Genomic DNA, 15,805 nt, shown 5'->3' with positions numbered 1-15,805 from the left:
CCAGCCAACACAGGGCACAAGGCAGGGAACCAATCCTGGGCAGGGTGCCAACCCACCGCAGGACACACACAAACACACCCACACACCAAGCACACACTAGGGCCAATTTAGAATCGCCAATCCACCTAACCTGCATGGCTTTGGACTGTGGGAGGAAACCGGAGCGCCCGGAGGAAACCCACGCAGACACGGGGAGAACATGCAAACTCCACGCAGGGCGGACCCGGGAAGCGAACCCAGGTCCCCAGATCTCCCAACTGTGAGGCAGCAGCGCTACCCACTGCGCCACCGTGCCGCCCTATAATATACCAATATTTACAAATAATTAAACAAATAAAATAAACAAATAGGAAAAATACTGATGATCTGGCTTTATTTTAATTTTTAAAGTCTTTCCTATGGTGGTGCAGTGGGTAGCGCTGCTGCCTTGCAGTTAGGAGACCCGGGTTCACTTCCTGGGTCCTCCCTGTGTGGAGTTTGCATGTTCTCCCCGTGTCTGCGTGGGTTTCCTCCGGGTCCTCCGGTTTCCTCCCATAGTCCAAAGACATGCAGGTTAGGTGCATTGGCAATTCTAAATTGTCCCTAGTGTGTGGTATGTGTGTGTGTGTGGTGCTCTGCGGTGGGCTGGGATTGGCTCCAGCAGACCCTCGTGACCCTGTAGTTAGGATATAGCAGGTTGGATAATGGATGGATGAAAGTCTTTCCTTGGCTTCTAAAAATATCTGAGACATTGTTTTGGGAGTTTTAAAGGTCAAGGAAGCTAGTTGTTACTGTACATTTACGTTTGTAACAGATGTGTTTTTCACAATGTCAAAAAAGAATATCAATCTTGTGTGGTACAGTTTTTTGTTATAGCCACCACCATTTTGTGATTCTTGTCTTTGTTACAGGGCACTTGCACCACAGAAGTGTGGTGCATGACATCATGTAGTCAAGTGTATAAAGGTCAGCCTCAGACACTTGCTGGTTTGTCCAAATCTGTGGATATTCAAAGAAATGCATTGCATTCTGTTTGTGTGATTTATGAAAGAGAATTTTTGATTATGAACTCTCTTCTGTCCCTGATTTAAATTCGTTCTTTTCCTCTTGGCTCCAGCTACGTGTATTCTAATTTGTCTTTTAATATTTTTAGCTTGTTCTTTTACTACAATTCATGTTACATGTCCTGGGCTTTGTTATCTACAACAACAACAACATTTATTTATATAGCACGTTTTCATACAAATTGTGTAGCTCAAAGTGCTTTACAAGATGAAGAAAGAAAAATATAAAAATAAAATTAGGCATTAAAAAGTAACAAAGAATAAAGTGAGGTCTGATGGCCAGGAGGACAGAAAAACACAAAACAAAAAAAAACTCCAGAGGGCTGGAGAAAAAAAAAAAACAAAATCTGCAGGGGTTCCAAGGCCATGAGACCACCCAGCCCCCACTTGGCATTCTACCTAACATACATGATCTAAATCAGTCCTCATTGTTCACATGCTTCACGTGGAAGAACTTGATGATGATGGTCATGTGAACATATGGCCTTCAATCCATCAATGTAGGGACAGCACGGTGCTTTGTTTGGATGATGGTGGTGCAGAAAAAAAAAACAGCAGAAAAAGTAGACGTTAGTACAGATTACGTAGCCATGATAAAAATGATAATTAAATGCATATACAGAATATCAGGATTACACTAAAATGAAGCTATAAGAAAGCCATATTAAAATAAGTAGATTCTCTCCCCATTTCTTTTTCTTCTCCATTTATCTTTATTCACTTATTAATTCATCTACTTACTTATTTTCACTACCTTTAAGTTTTACTCTCTTTCTTAGGGGTGGGGTTGATTTGTTTTTGATCCTATTTTTGTTAAAATTGATCTATTTGTATGGAATGTTGTGTGATTACAATAAAAATCAATAAAATTAAAAAAAATAAAGAATATTTATTTTTTGATCTCTGGTTTTCTGACTTTAGTTATGTTCATAGACTAAATGTTCTCATCTCATTATGGTTTCAACACTTCAGTTTTTTCCTTCTCCCAGTTCTGACCTTTTTTCTGTCTTTCATCAAGAAGCTAATGGCAGGCAGATGTCTTTTATACACCTCTGCCTGTAACTAATTTTGGTAGGAAACCTTTCCCACCTGAGGTTCTGAGACACTATTGACTGCAAAGGAGTAGATATAAATAAAAACATGAAACACGATGAAGACAGGACCTCAAAACAAAAAAAAAACAAAGATGTGGTACTGATGCAGTCCTAACATCAATTGACTAGAAGAGTAGAAGCCAAGGTTATGAAAGAGAGCGCAAGATGCAAGGCAAGTAAGTAAGTGCCATTGACAGTAATAAGGAGATGGGCAGCTTAGCAAGCCTTCATAGTAGGCCAACATGGACTTCAGACATGTACTGTATAGTCAGACCCAGTGAGGCAGCAGGGTTTTTTTTCCTGTTCTTGTTGGTATGGCATTTTGTGTTCTCCCTTTGCTTTTATTTTCCCTTAAGTTTATTTAATAAAAGTCTCATTTTTTCTTATACAGTACTTATCCTCTTTGAACTTTTTCCAAGTGTAGAGGCATGCCACAACAGACACATACATACTTATTTGTCTTCATTCCAGAAGCTTTTCCAGGAGATAAGCACACTCAAAAAACAGCATAGCTGTGTGAACTTTTTTTAATTTATGAGGTCTCACATTTAAAAAAACAGTTCTCCTTAAATGGAAATCCAGGAGGATGAAGTTAAAGAGGAGAAGATAATAAGTAAAAAGGAGCTTATGTGGAAAATGAACGATTGTAGATGATGTTTCTGGAGGCCAACATTTTAACTAAAAATGCAAATCTTCCGAGTCAAAGAAGTCCTCAGAGGGTACTGGCTGGGTGTATTGCACCCAGGTCTGAAATCTTTAATCTTGTCCAGAATTAGAGAGAGACAGAGCTTATCTTGGCAACATTAGGCACAATGAAGAAGCCAAACCTGGACAAATGCCAGTCCATTGCAGGCTCATTCAATCACACATCCATCCACATGGGGCCAATCTAGAATCCCAAATTAATCTATTATGTATCTCTTTGGGATGTGGAAGGAAAACCAAAATACCCAGGGGAAAAACTCACCCGGACATAAGGAGACTGAGCAAATTGTATGTAGACAGAGTCCAGCATTTCAACTTGGGATGTTGATTCTGTGAGACAGCAGTGCTAAATCATTGATCTGTAAGAGCTCTGTAAAACGAAAAAATTCTCTAAGCAAAGTAATATAAGCAAAATGTTGATCTCTTCCTCTGTACATAATACAATAAGGTAGTGAGAGAGTGGAATTTAAGATCACTTTCAAACACTGGAAGTTCAATAGGCAAAATAGTAGCTCTGCGATGGGCTGGTGCCCTGCCCAGGGTTTGTTTCCTGCCTTGCGCCCTGTGTTGGCTGGGTTTGGCTCCAGCAGACCCCCATGATGGATGGATGGAAAATAGTAGCTTGTCGATTTTCAACCCAAATAATTTGTCTTGTTGTGTTTGTGTTTTGCATAAGGGGGTTTTGTTGATTATACTTAATTTATTTGTATAACTAGAGCAAATAGATTTCAGAAGCACCATATATGTAAACATATGTTGAGCCTGGCGAAATTTACATTTAATAACTAATCCTCTCATCAGATGTGAAGTTTCTCCTTCCAGTTTTGCTAATGGATGAATTTATAACTGAATTAGCAAGCAGGATACATTAATAAATCTATGACCCAGCCTGTCACCAGAATTTCTTTCCTACATTTTAATAGTTGTTTCAAGGATTAGACTTAGCAAAGACATGCAATAAAAGATGGTTTATAATTAGAGCAGAATATTGGCTGTAGGTCTAGTACACTATACTCACATTCTACTGTTAATTTTCTCTTCAAATATTTGCATTAGGAGTTTTGGGATATAGCTGGCATGGTATGCTAGCAGGTTTGTTGGGCAGGGCAGATAAGAGGAGTGTAACATTTGGGTACTGGGGCCGAGGGCACTGCTCTTTCTATGATGTCAACATATAAATCATATGACATTCTTACTCAGAATGCTCACACCCTCGACATGTGCCCTGTGGCATTAATGTTAGGATTACACATTTTAACAAAGCTTTTTTCAACACCCCATTTTCTTGTTTTTGTTGCCCACAAAAGCTGAGTTATTGCATTGGTGTTCATTTTCTAATGTCATCTTATGAACGAAGAAGATACTGTAGATACTAAAATGAGAATAAGCTTAAAATGACAATAAAATAATACACATATACAGAACACACCTCACAAATAAATGTGCATTATATTTTTAAAGTGAATACTCTTTTGCCGTTGTCAATGACTTTTTAAAGCATGATTTAATTTTCACATTTGCTAAGCATGATTTTGTGCTGTATGCCTCCTTTTCTGTACATCCATACTGCTTTTCATGTCACTTTCTTGAATCAGCCCACACTATGAAGAGAGCTCAAATTTTGTTTTACCATATTCCAACATCAATAGGTGCTTTTCTACTATACAGAATTATGACGAAGTTTCTGCAATTGCTATTCATCACAATACAGAGCAACAACTCTAATGTAGATTACATGAGTTAGATACTTGCTGCGTGGCTGTAATATGATAAACTAATTTTTATTAGATAATTTAATTTACCCATAGCTGTGGATTGTTGTCACACAATCGATATATATAAAAGATGCTAAGGGTTGTTTGTCTATCACAGACATTTTCAAGCACCCTTTGCCCTTGAAGCTTGATCTCAATCATACCGTGACACATGCCACATGACCCATGACCCACATGACCTGGTGGCCCTGAAAATAGGTTCTCATGGCCAGCTGAGACATATCAGTATGCGTTGAATGACTATAAATGCACAGGTGCATATGTGTGCCTGACTTAGTTGACATGAAAACAATGGCCAAGCGATTATGCACATCTGGTACAAAAAGGAAAGGGAGCATTGCGTTGTCACAATAGTGCATTTACAACACATATCCTGTTTCAACAGCTCTTTATGTTTTGCATACATGGGAGTCTCTTTTGAAAACCTCCCAGGACAGGGTTCATACATGTTCAGATAAGATAAGGATGAAAAATAAAACACCACAACCACACACCAACGTCTGTTAGGTTCAACAACTTATCATGTACAGTATATGCTTGTTCAGATGAAGCGTTTAAACTGACACTTTCATGGCCTGAAAATACAAACATTTCTTCACATTTGCTTAGAAAAGTACAAGGTGTCAATAACACAAAAAGCCCTTCCACCTAAGCCTTTAGGCAAGTTGAAGAAGAAGAAAACTTACAAGTGCAGACAGATGGCAGACAGGTTCTTCCTCAACACTTTTACAGCACCATTATACCACACACTACATTGTACATTTGATAACTACTACTTAACTACTAAGAGACATTATAACTTTGACCTGAAGTGCAAGACACAACTATTTACAACACATATGCAGTATCCACAGCTTCTTAACTTTTGCATCCATGGGAGCCTCTATGGATAATACCCCCAGGACATGGTGCCTATGTCATTAAGCAGGAGAACCTGTGTGTCAGTGAAATTTACAAACATGTCCACAATGCAACAACACTCAGAACTTAATGTGTCGACTAACACTAGCAGCCTTTAACAATGTGCAGTGGTCCTGAGGTCTAGTTGGTGGTAATAATAAATCCTCAACCATGTGTCAGTTAAGTATTGTAACATCAGATAATATCTGTTAAATACACAATATAAAAACTATTTCACATAATGCTGCTCAGTTGTTACCCCAGTAAACTGCTAGCTTTAGTGTAGTAATAATTGATGTAACTTTAGCTAGCTTACTGGAAGTTGGACAAATTTACAGTTCTAAATGCAACTGCATGAGCTGCTTCTTCATGCTTTCATTTCTTTTTTTTTATTTCTTTTTTTTTCTTTTCTGTGCTCCTGACCGGTGTTGACTTGAAGCCATCTCTCTGCTCGTTTTCATAACATGTGCCTGTCAATGATGATAATTTGATGATTCATGAAACAGCAATAACCCTAACAGAGTCAGGCTGTGAACCTCCAGAGCACCACTGTGTTGAGGATGTTGTCATTTTACATTAAATATCTATGATGTTACATGATATGCCCTGCTTACACTATTGTTAAGATTAGGTTTGTTGGAGGAGTTATCTGAGTCAAGTTAAGTAAACCAAGCGACAATACATGCAGACCAATTTGCATGGGACAACACACGAAATCTGATTTTTCACGGGGCTCTGAATTTTTCTTTGCGCAGTCTTTTCATGGAGTTTCCACCTGATGCGCATATGCCCAGTATAGGTGAAGGCCTACATCATGTGTTTTCGGGTATTTCAGTATGAACAGGGATACTTTTGTAAACAATGTGAAAACTCCAATGTGAATGGAGATCATTTTTGTTTAAAAACTGAGTTTTTAAATTAAAATGTGGTGGTGTGGTCATAGCCTAAGATGTAGTTTGTACCTCAGCATTGGAGAGATTACAAGATTATGGAAACTTGCTAGCACACTTGTGTGTAACAAAGAGCTTTGGCGCTTATCTGACAAGTGTGGAAGATTGGGGAGCACTCAACACTCTTGAGCCATCCATGAACTCAATAATGCCACATACTGTAGGTCAAAGAAATATAAAAGTAGACATGATTTTTTCCAACATGGACACATGGAAGGCTTAAACACAAAGGGAAATAACTAACCTACCCCTACGTCTTTCTACATAGTATTTCCTCCAATATCTAATGTACTGTGTGTTGCCTTGTCCATTTACTCACCAATGTAGCATACTAGTTGCTTCTTCTCTCACCTCCAATACATTTCTTGCAACGCCATGGCCTGTCGTACTGCTATCATTTGAGTTCTTGCAACCAATTAATCTTCTGATTCCATGCTCAGCTCTTGATTGGCTAGAAAGGGTTTTTGATCCACGCCAAGTCCAGAAACTACTTCAAGGTATGTCTAAGAGATATTGTTAACATCTTTGGGCACTCCTAGAAACAATCTTGAAGAACACCCATTAGTGCCGTAGTGTCAAGGATTTGAAATTATTTATTTTATTTTATTTTTTGCCCACATAAATAATTTTGCAAGGACAGTTAACATCAGAAGCATCCTGTTTTTCTGAATTGTATCACCTTAAAACACATCTTTTGATGGTTTTACTTCAGGCTGTGTTGATTATCTTATTTGGAAAAAGAACTTTGACAGCCAACCAATCAAAGGTGTGTAATAGTACAAGACATGAAGCCCAAATCACAAAGCTGTATCATGAAGCCCCATCTCACATGTCACATGGAGGTTTAATATAAATTTAACTTGTCCAACAGATGGAAAGAGAGATGGGAAGGGGAGAAGAGATAGAACCGTCAGGAGAGGGTGAAGCGACATCAGGAGAGGGCAAGAGACGTGAGACCGTTTTCATCTGAATGTCAGCTAAAGCATCTCATGAACAACATTGATTGTTAGATTCAAAGTCACCCAAAGTACATTCATTTTTGACATTTCTAATTCATTGCAAGCTTTTCCTAAGACTATATATATCCAGACTTTGCTCCCTACATTTTCTTTTATGCTTTTCTCTACTGGTATTATTGTTCTTTAATGTACACGCACTGCTTTTACCTTCCTATACTTTTTCTTTATATCTAGATTGATTGAAGTAATAAGGTAAATATTTAGAGCACCTGGAATTAGTAAGGAAGTGCCATATGATCTGAACTGCAAAGTTTATTGGCTGAGGAGGAGACCACATCCAATAGTGAACAGTACATTAAAGTAAGACATTTATTGATTGATAAATAGCCTATAGCCAAGGATATTGAGAATTTTTATGTTTAAATATATTCTTGGAGACCAAAAGTAATATTTAGGTCTAAAGTACTGTATATCTAAGACATTTTACGTTGTTCGTGCCTATGATAAGTAAGTGTCTTGAAGTACTAGTGAATACTCGAACTTTGCAAATATTATTCATACAGTACTTGTGACTTAAAGCACTAGAGAATGAAGGGTTGTGTTTTAGTCATTCAAACTGTATTTTTGTGGTGAGGGTCTGTGTGTATGTGTATATCTATGTCTGTATGTGTTTATCATAAGGTGTGAGAGTAGACCAACAAGGTAACAAACTTGGTGAGTACACTTATCCCTGACAAAAATAAGAAAAGGGTAAGTATAGGGGAATACCAGGATAAAAGGGTAAGTAGAGGGTAATACCACGATAATACAGTGGCCTCAAGTGTCCCTGCAATCTTAAGCCCCAAAGACCTAAAAAAAAGGGCCAGACAAACCCCAGACCACTGCCCATACTAGTAAGTAGCAGGGAACCATATATAAAATACAGGGCAGGGCCACCTTTCTGCGATATCAATGTGGGATCTCCTTCCCTACATGACAATATATCACAGCATCTTTCCATTTTAATGTATTCCAGGATTACTTTTCCTATCCCTTGTGACATTCTATTCACTATTTCAGGGTCAGCTAATTATGTTAAGTAACCAGTCAAATATCATCTGGGAAAGTATACTACACTCTGTTTGTTACTCTGAGTAACTATACGGCATAACACCCCTGATAATGGCAGCCTAAATCCATTATCTTGGCCACAAATGTAATCAATGTCAGCAGACTATTCACCAGGGCATATTAAAAGGCAAACTGACCTGAACAATATTAAATTGCTTGTACCTTTGGTTCTAATCAGTCAACCGCCCACCATTGCAAGAGTTTTGTTTGGGTATTATTAAACTACAAAAGGACAACCTGTGTAGTCATTTAGCACAATTTAACATTCTTTTAACGTAAGGTCTGTGTGGAATGTAGAAATTAACAGAATTTAAACTTTGTGGTGTATCTAACAGTTTATTTTTTGAATGAAATGTTCAGTTTTGAAAGTTTCATTTTGCTGGTTAATGTAAGAAACTTTCATAAAGTATTCATCAAGTTAGGTCAGGTCAGGCTGGGGAGCATGCACTGGTATATCGCATTGCTGCAACCACCACATGATGAAACAGCCCAGGATCCTGGTTGGCAATCCCGCAGGCAGACACACGGTCCAGTCCCACCCTACCCAAGAATTCTCAGAATAGACACAGTACCAAAAGAGTCCAGTCTTCATCTCAGGCCACTGGATAGCGTACATGTCTCGCAACCACATAGCAAAACAGGAAGCACCGGGACTCTAAAGACTTGGACCTTCGTCCTTTTGCACAGATATCGGGAGTGCCACATACCCCTTTCCAGTGACCTCATGACCCCCCATGCTCTCCCAATACATCTACTGACTTCATAGGATGAGTCACCAGAGACATGAATGTCACTGCCAAGGTAAGTAAACTTCTCAAGAAGGTCGACATTCTCTCCGCAGACAGACACACTGCTGTATTCAAAGTATTCATGATAAATTAAAATCATCTAAATATAGGCTTTGTTTGTTCTATCAGGTATAAATTCATCTAAACGAGTGTCTTGGTTTGGTGAAACAAATCTCAAGAACACAACCACTCTCCTCCTGAGTGAGGACAGTAACACTCTCTATGTGGGAGCAAGGGATTCAGTGGTGTTTTTGGATGTGAGTCAGCCTGGAACCTTGAAACTCCAAAACAAGGTAAGATTGTCTGAAATGATCTTTTTAAGGGGAAAGTAGTTTAAAAGGAAATACAACCTCTAAATTCCATTTTATAAATGTGATGAGGCTTTTTACCCTCTCTCTTGTTGCAGGGTAATAGGATATGCCAGAAAGTATCTTCTAAAATTTAACCCATTCTTAGCACCATGAAGTCATCCACCAAATCAAAACTGAAAACAGAAATCAGTATCATTGTCATATATAAAAGACAGGAAAAAAGGCACCCTAGATGGCAAGAATGAAGCAGGACAGGGAGATAATAGAGTAACCAATGTCAAAAACAAGCAGGGGTTATAACAGTAAATCAAAATATACCAAAATCACTGGACCCAGGTTGTAAAGCAAAGATTAAAGCCAAAAACTTGTACGCTAGTAACGATGATATCACATGGCTACCATGTGGCAGCAATGGGATGCCACAGCTAACAACAAAAAAAAATGTTTGCACCCACATGATGAAGCACAATTTGGTTGCAATCACAAAAAGAAATGATCAATAAAATGACAAAGTAGTGACATCACCAAAATCACAATAAAAGTTTATAGCAAAAGGTAAAATTAAAATATCAATGCAAGATTTCTACAGAAAAGGGCTACTTCTAAGCCACAGACACTGGAAGTGCTCAACAGGTTTCTCAGGGTGATGGAGATGAAACTTATAAAAGTCAGGATGAATTGATGTCTTGGAAAGGAATGCCAATGTACTAAATAAAATAACAAAACTATTTTCTAGAAATTTTTTATTTCAAATTCCTGTTTACCCCTTCATTTCAACTGGTGAAGGATTTGAGAGATACAGTAGATCAGGAGAATGATCTAACAGTGAAAGAGGCAGAGTAAATGAGTTTTAGTCATGATGCATGGAAAGAGGATTGAATCTATGCACTTAAATATATCTGCCTCACTCTGAGTCTTTTAATACTTGTGGTCTGACCTCGATGTAAACATAGAAGTGATTATAACAAGTACATAATGTTGCACAGATCCCCTAAACTGATGCACACATGCTGTATGTAAACATATTTTTCTGTGCACTATAATAGCACAAGGTGGGCAGATGTTCTGCTACATTGAAAAGCAATTAAATGTTCTTTGTTATTCTGTCCAATAGCTAGAAAATATTCAGCTGTTATTTATAATACATACTTTCAAATGACAAAATAAAATTTTTGAATTTATGCAAACATGTGAGCCAGTTCTATGTGCTCATAAATCCATAGTGTAATTAATGTGATTCACTATGGGTTCTTGGCGGTTTTATATCAGGGTTATATTTTAGCCTACTAATTGCTACAACAATTTAAAGGTTCATAAACTACAAACTATTAGCCTAAATGCCCCAGAAATATATAATAACTAGCTGTACAAGCCTGTGCCGTAAAAAGCCCAGGGTCCTAGAAACTATTGAAATCATCAGAAAAAAAATTGAAATGTCGAGATGTCAGGTAATTGAAAACTCTGGGCATCTCTCTCGTAGGAGGTTTTGTTTTGCCGACGTGCTCGATTCTGTTGTGTATTAGCGGCGGGAGGAAAAGTAAAAAGGATACCGTTTTGCTGATGTGCTCGCCTCACATTTGTATTAGCGGCTAAATGAGTTTCTGTTTCCTCGGAGGTGGGGCCCTTACCCTGACTCCACGTCTCACTTCCAGACAGACACACACAGTTCCACACATAGACATTTATATATAAGACTAGTGAAACATGTAGTCTTACAGTCCTAAAATATTTTATTACCTACATTTTTTGAATTTGCAGAACATCGTAGGTCATAAGCTTTCAAACCAGATCAATGTCCTAGCCCCTTTAGTTCACAAGTAATAATGTGACAGACAGACAGACATTAACATTTTATATACACTCTATGAGCAAACTATTAGAAAGACCAATGCACCTGCTTATCTATGCAGTTATCTAATAAGCCAAAGATGTGGCAGCAGCACAATACATAAAACCAGGAAGGTACAGATCAAGATCTTCAGTTAAACTTCACATCAAAACACCAGAATGTGGAAAAATATGATTTCAGTGATGTTAGCCAAGGCATGACTGTTGGGTCTAAGCAGGCTGGTTTGATTATTTATTAACTGCTGATTTCCTGGTGTTTTCACACACAACAGTCTCTGGAGTTGTGTGAAAAACACAGATCATCTGGTGACTGGCTGTTCTATGGACAGAGGAGAATGACCATATTGATTTGAGTTGAAAAAAGGGCTATGGTGACCCAGATAACTACTCTGTACGACTGTGGTGAGCAAAAAAGCATCTCAGAATGTTCAACATCTTGATCCTTGAGGCAGATCAGAACAGAAAGCTGAAGCCGCAGTGGGCACAGGCTCACCAAAACTGGACAGTTGAAGACTAGATAAACATAGCCTGGTCTGATGAATCTCGGTTTCTGCTGAGATGCACAGATTTTAGGGTCAGAATTTGTCACCAACACCATTAAACCATGCATCCAACCTTCCTTGTGTCGACAGTCCAGGCTGGTGGTGGTGGTGTAATGGTGTGAGGAATGTTTAAATGCCATGGCCAATTTGAATATTGTTGCTGATCATATGCATCCCTTCATGGTCACAATTTACTCATCTTCTAATTACTACTTCCAGGATGATAATGCAATATGACAGAAAGAAAAAGTTGTCTCAAACTTGTTTTATGAACATGACAATGAGTTCAGTGTACTTCAGTGGCCTTACCAGTCACCAGATCTGAATCCAATAAAACACTTTTAGGATGTCATAGAACTGAAGGTTCACGGCTAGAATGTGCAGCTGACAAATCTGCAGAAACTGTGTGATACAATCATGTCAAGATGGAGTAGAATCTCAAAGGAACATTTCCAACATCATGTGGAATCAATACCATAGAGAATTGAGGCTGTTTTGAGTGCAAATGAGCCCTTACCCAGTATTAGTATAGTGTTTCTAATAATGTGTTCCATGAGTGTATGATAGATAGATAGATAGATAGATAGATAGATAGATAGATAGATAGATAGATAGATAGATAGATAGATAGATAGATAGATAGATAGATAGATAGATAGATAGATAGATAGATAGATAGATAGATAGATAGATAGATAGATAGATAGATAGATAGATAGATAGATAGATAGATAGATAGATAGATAGATAGATAGATAGATTGATTGTGTGAGGGGTGGCCAGAATTTTTACCTGGCTGGGATGCCTCCTTATAGGAAGGACTGGGTAAGATGGCTTTTGAAGGGCACTGTCTCCCCCGAACTGCTACTTGAAAGCCCTCCTGGGTTGCAACAGCACCTCGGATTCCTACAGGGCTGCATGGGAATTGGTATCTGTCAGCTCAGCCCTGCTGGGTTCCGTGGATGCCACAAGGGGGAGCTACGGAAGCTGCATAGCCCTATTTTGGGCTTTTACCACACCTGGGAGCAATTCCAGACCTTGCTAACAAGCTACCTGGAGCACTCCCGGGTGCAGCATAAAGGGAGCTGCTCACCTTCATTCTCATTCCGAGAGCCAGAGTCAGGAGGAAGAGGATGAAACATATCAGAGGAGGAGTGGAGGTAGAAAGAAGACAGAGACAAGAAGTGTTGTGATTTGTCTTTTGTGATTTGCTGCTGAGGGTAATATGTGTGTTGCTGCACTTGTGGCTGTGTTTGTTATGTTGGGTATTTGAGGATCTGGTGCACCCCCTGATGGTCACAATAGTTAGATACAGTCACATGAAAAAGTTTGGGAACCCCTCTCATCCTGTATAATAATTTACTCTACTTTCAACAAAAAAGATAATTGTGGTATGTCTTTCATTTCCTAGGAACATCTGAGTACTGGGGTGTTTTCTGAACAAAGATTTTTAGTGAAGCAGTATTTAGTTGTATGAAATTAAATCAAATGTAAAAAACTGGCTGTGCAAAAATTTGGGTCCCCTTGTAATTTTGCAGATTTGAATGTATGTAACTGCTCAATACTGATTACTTGCAACACCAAATTAGTTGGATCAGCTCATTAAGCCTTGAACTTCATAGACAGGTGTGTCCAATCATGAGAAAAGGTATTTAAGGTGGTCAATTGCAAGTTGTGCTTCCCTTTGACTCTCCTCTCAAGAGTGACAGCATGGGATCCTCAAAGTAACTCTCAAAGATCTGAAAACAAAGAATGTTCAGAATCATGGTTTAGGGGAAGGCAACAAAAAGCTATCTCAGAGGTTTAAACTGTCAGTTTCAACAGTAAGGAATGTAATCAGGAAATGGAAGGCCACAGGCACAGTTGCTGTTAAACCCAGGTCTGACAGGCCATGAAAAATACAGGAGCGACACATGCACAGGATTGTGAGAATGGTTACAGACAACCAACATATCACCTCCAAAGACCTGCAAGAACATCTTGCTGCAGATGGTGTATCTGTACATTGTTCTACAATTCAGAGCAATTTGTACAAAGAACATCTGTATGGCAGGGTAATGAGAAAGAAGCCCTTCCTGCACTCATGCCACAAACAGAGTCACTTGTTGTATGCAAATGCTCATTTAGACAAGCCAGATTCATTTTGGAACAATGAGGAGACTGATGAGACAAAAATTGAGTTATTTGGTCATAACAAAAAGCGGATTGCATGGCAGGAGATGACCACCACATTCTAAGAAACACCTGCTACCTACTGTCAAATTTGGTGGAGGTTCCATCATGCTGTGGGGCTGTGTGGCTAGTTTAGGGACTGGGGCCCTTGTTAAAGTCGAGGGTCAGATGAATTCAACCCAATATCAACAAATTCTTCAGGATAATTTTCAAGCATCAGTCACAAAGTTGAAGTTACGCAGGGGTTGGATATTCCAACAAGACAATGACCCAAAACACAGCTCAAAATCTACAAAGGCATTCATGCAGAGGGAGAAGTACAATGTTCTGGAATGGCCGTCATAGTCCCCTGACTTGAATATCATCGAAAATCTATGGGATGATTTGAAGCAGGCTGTCCGTGCTCGGCAACCATCAAATTTAACTGCACTGGAGAGATTTTGTATGGAAGAATGGCCAAAAATACCTCCATCCAGAATCCAGACACTCCTCAAAGGCTATAGGAGTCTTCTAGAGGCTGTTATATTTGCAAAAGAAGGCTCAAATAAGTATTGATGTAATATCTCTGTTGGGGTGCTCACATTTATGCACCTGTCTAATTTTGTTATGATGCATATTGCATATTTTCTGTTAATCCAATAAACTTAATGTCACTGCTGAAATACTACTGTTTCCATAAGGCATGTCATATATTAAAAGGAAGTTGCTACTTTTGAAAGCTCAGCCAATGATAAACAAAAATCCAAAACCAAACTTTTTCATATGACTGTAGATAGATGTACTAAGTTGTGAATGTTTTGAAGTTGATGGGATTATTTTGAATAATTCATCTATCCATCCATCTTCCAACCTGCTGAATCCGAACACAGGGTCACGGGGGTCTGCTGGAGCCAATCCCAGCCAACACAGGGCACAAGGCAGGAACCAATCCCGGGCAGGGTGCCAACCCACCGCAGGACACACACAAACAAACCCACACACCAAGCACACACTAGGGACAATTTAGAATCTCCAATTCACCTAACCTGCATGTCTTTGGACTGTGGGAGGAAACCGGAGCGCCCCGAGGAAACCCACGCAGACACGGGGAGAACATGCAAACTCCACGCAGGGAGGACCCGGGAAGCGAACACGGGTCTCCTAACTGCGAGGCAGCAGAGCTACCACTGCGCCACCGTGCCGCCCCTGAATAATTCATGAAAATGTTTTTTAAATTATTCAGTATTTTGTCAAACCCAAATTTCCTGTGATATCATTGTTGTTTCCTTTTTTTGTAATTTCCTCTATTCATGTCTTGTTTACCATAAGTACTGCCCTGTTGCTTATGGCAAGAACACCAGTTCCTGGTAGTGTCATTTGGATATCCATGATGCTTGATGTCATTATGCTGCTGATATCTGGCTGTCTAAGCTTTAATTTCTTAAATGAAAGACACTCTCAAAAAAGAATAAACCACACACTGAAATAATTTAGAGATAAAGAACTTTGCTTTCCTTTTTGAAATTCTTTGCCTTTGAAGTTTTGGTACAGTATTTTCTGACTCTTGTTACTGATTATCACTAGTCTGTCTGCTCGTCTGGTTTTTTTTCCTTTTAAACTTGTTTGCAT

At 38.9% G+C, this 15,805-nt stretch overlaps 1 protein-coding gene across 1 annotated transcript in view; it reads left to right on the top strand.

Annotated features, from left to right (window-relative positions):
* LOC114646786 (semaphorin-4A-like) overlaps positions 1-15,805 on the top strand; it is a 32,540-nt gene that overhangs the window by 3,792 nt on the left and 12,943 nt on the right. Inside the window, exon 2 of the mRNA XM_028795124.2 lies at positions 9,454-9,617. Coding sequence (XP_028650957.2) covers positions 9,454-9,617 — 164 coding nt within the window. The remainder of the gene's footprint in view (positions 1-9,453; positions 9,618-15,805) is intronic.

This window comes from Erpetoichthys calabaricus, chromosome 2 (genome assembly GCF_900747795.2).
Source record: "Erpetoichthys calabaricus chromosome 2, fErpCal1.3, whole genome shotgun sequence".
NCBI lineage: Eukaryota > Metazoa > Chordata > Cladistia > Polypteriformes > Polypteridae > Erpetoichthys > Erpetoichthys calabaricus.
This window is presented reverse-complemented; position numbering and strand designations above follow the sequence as displayed.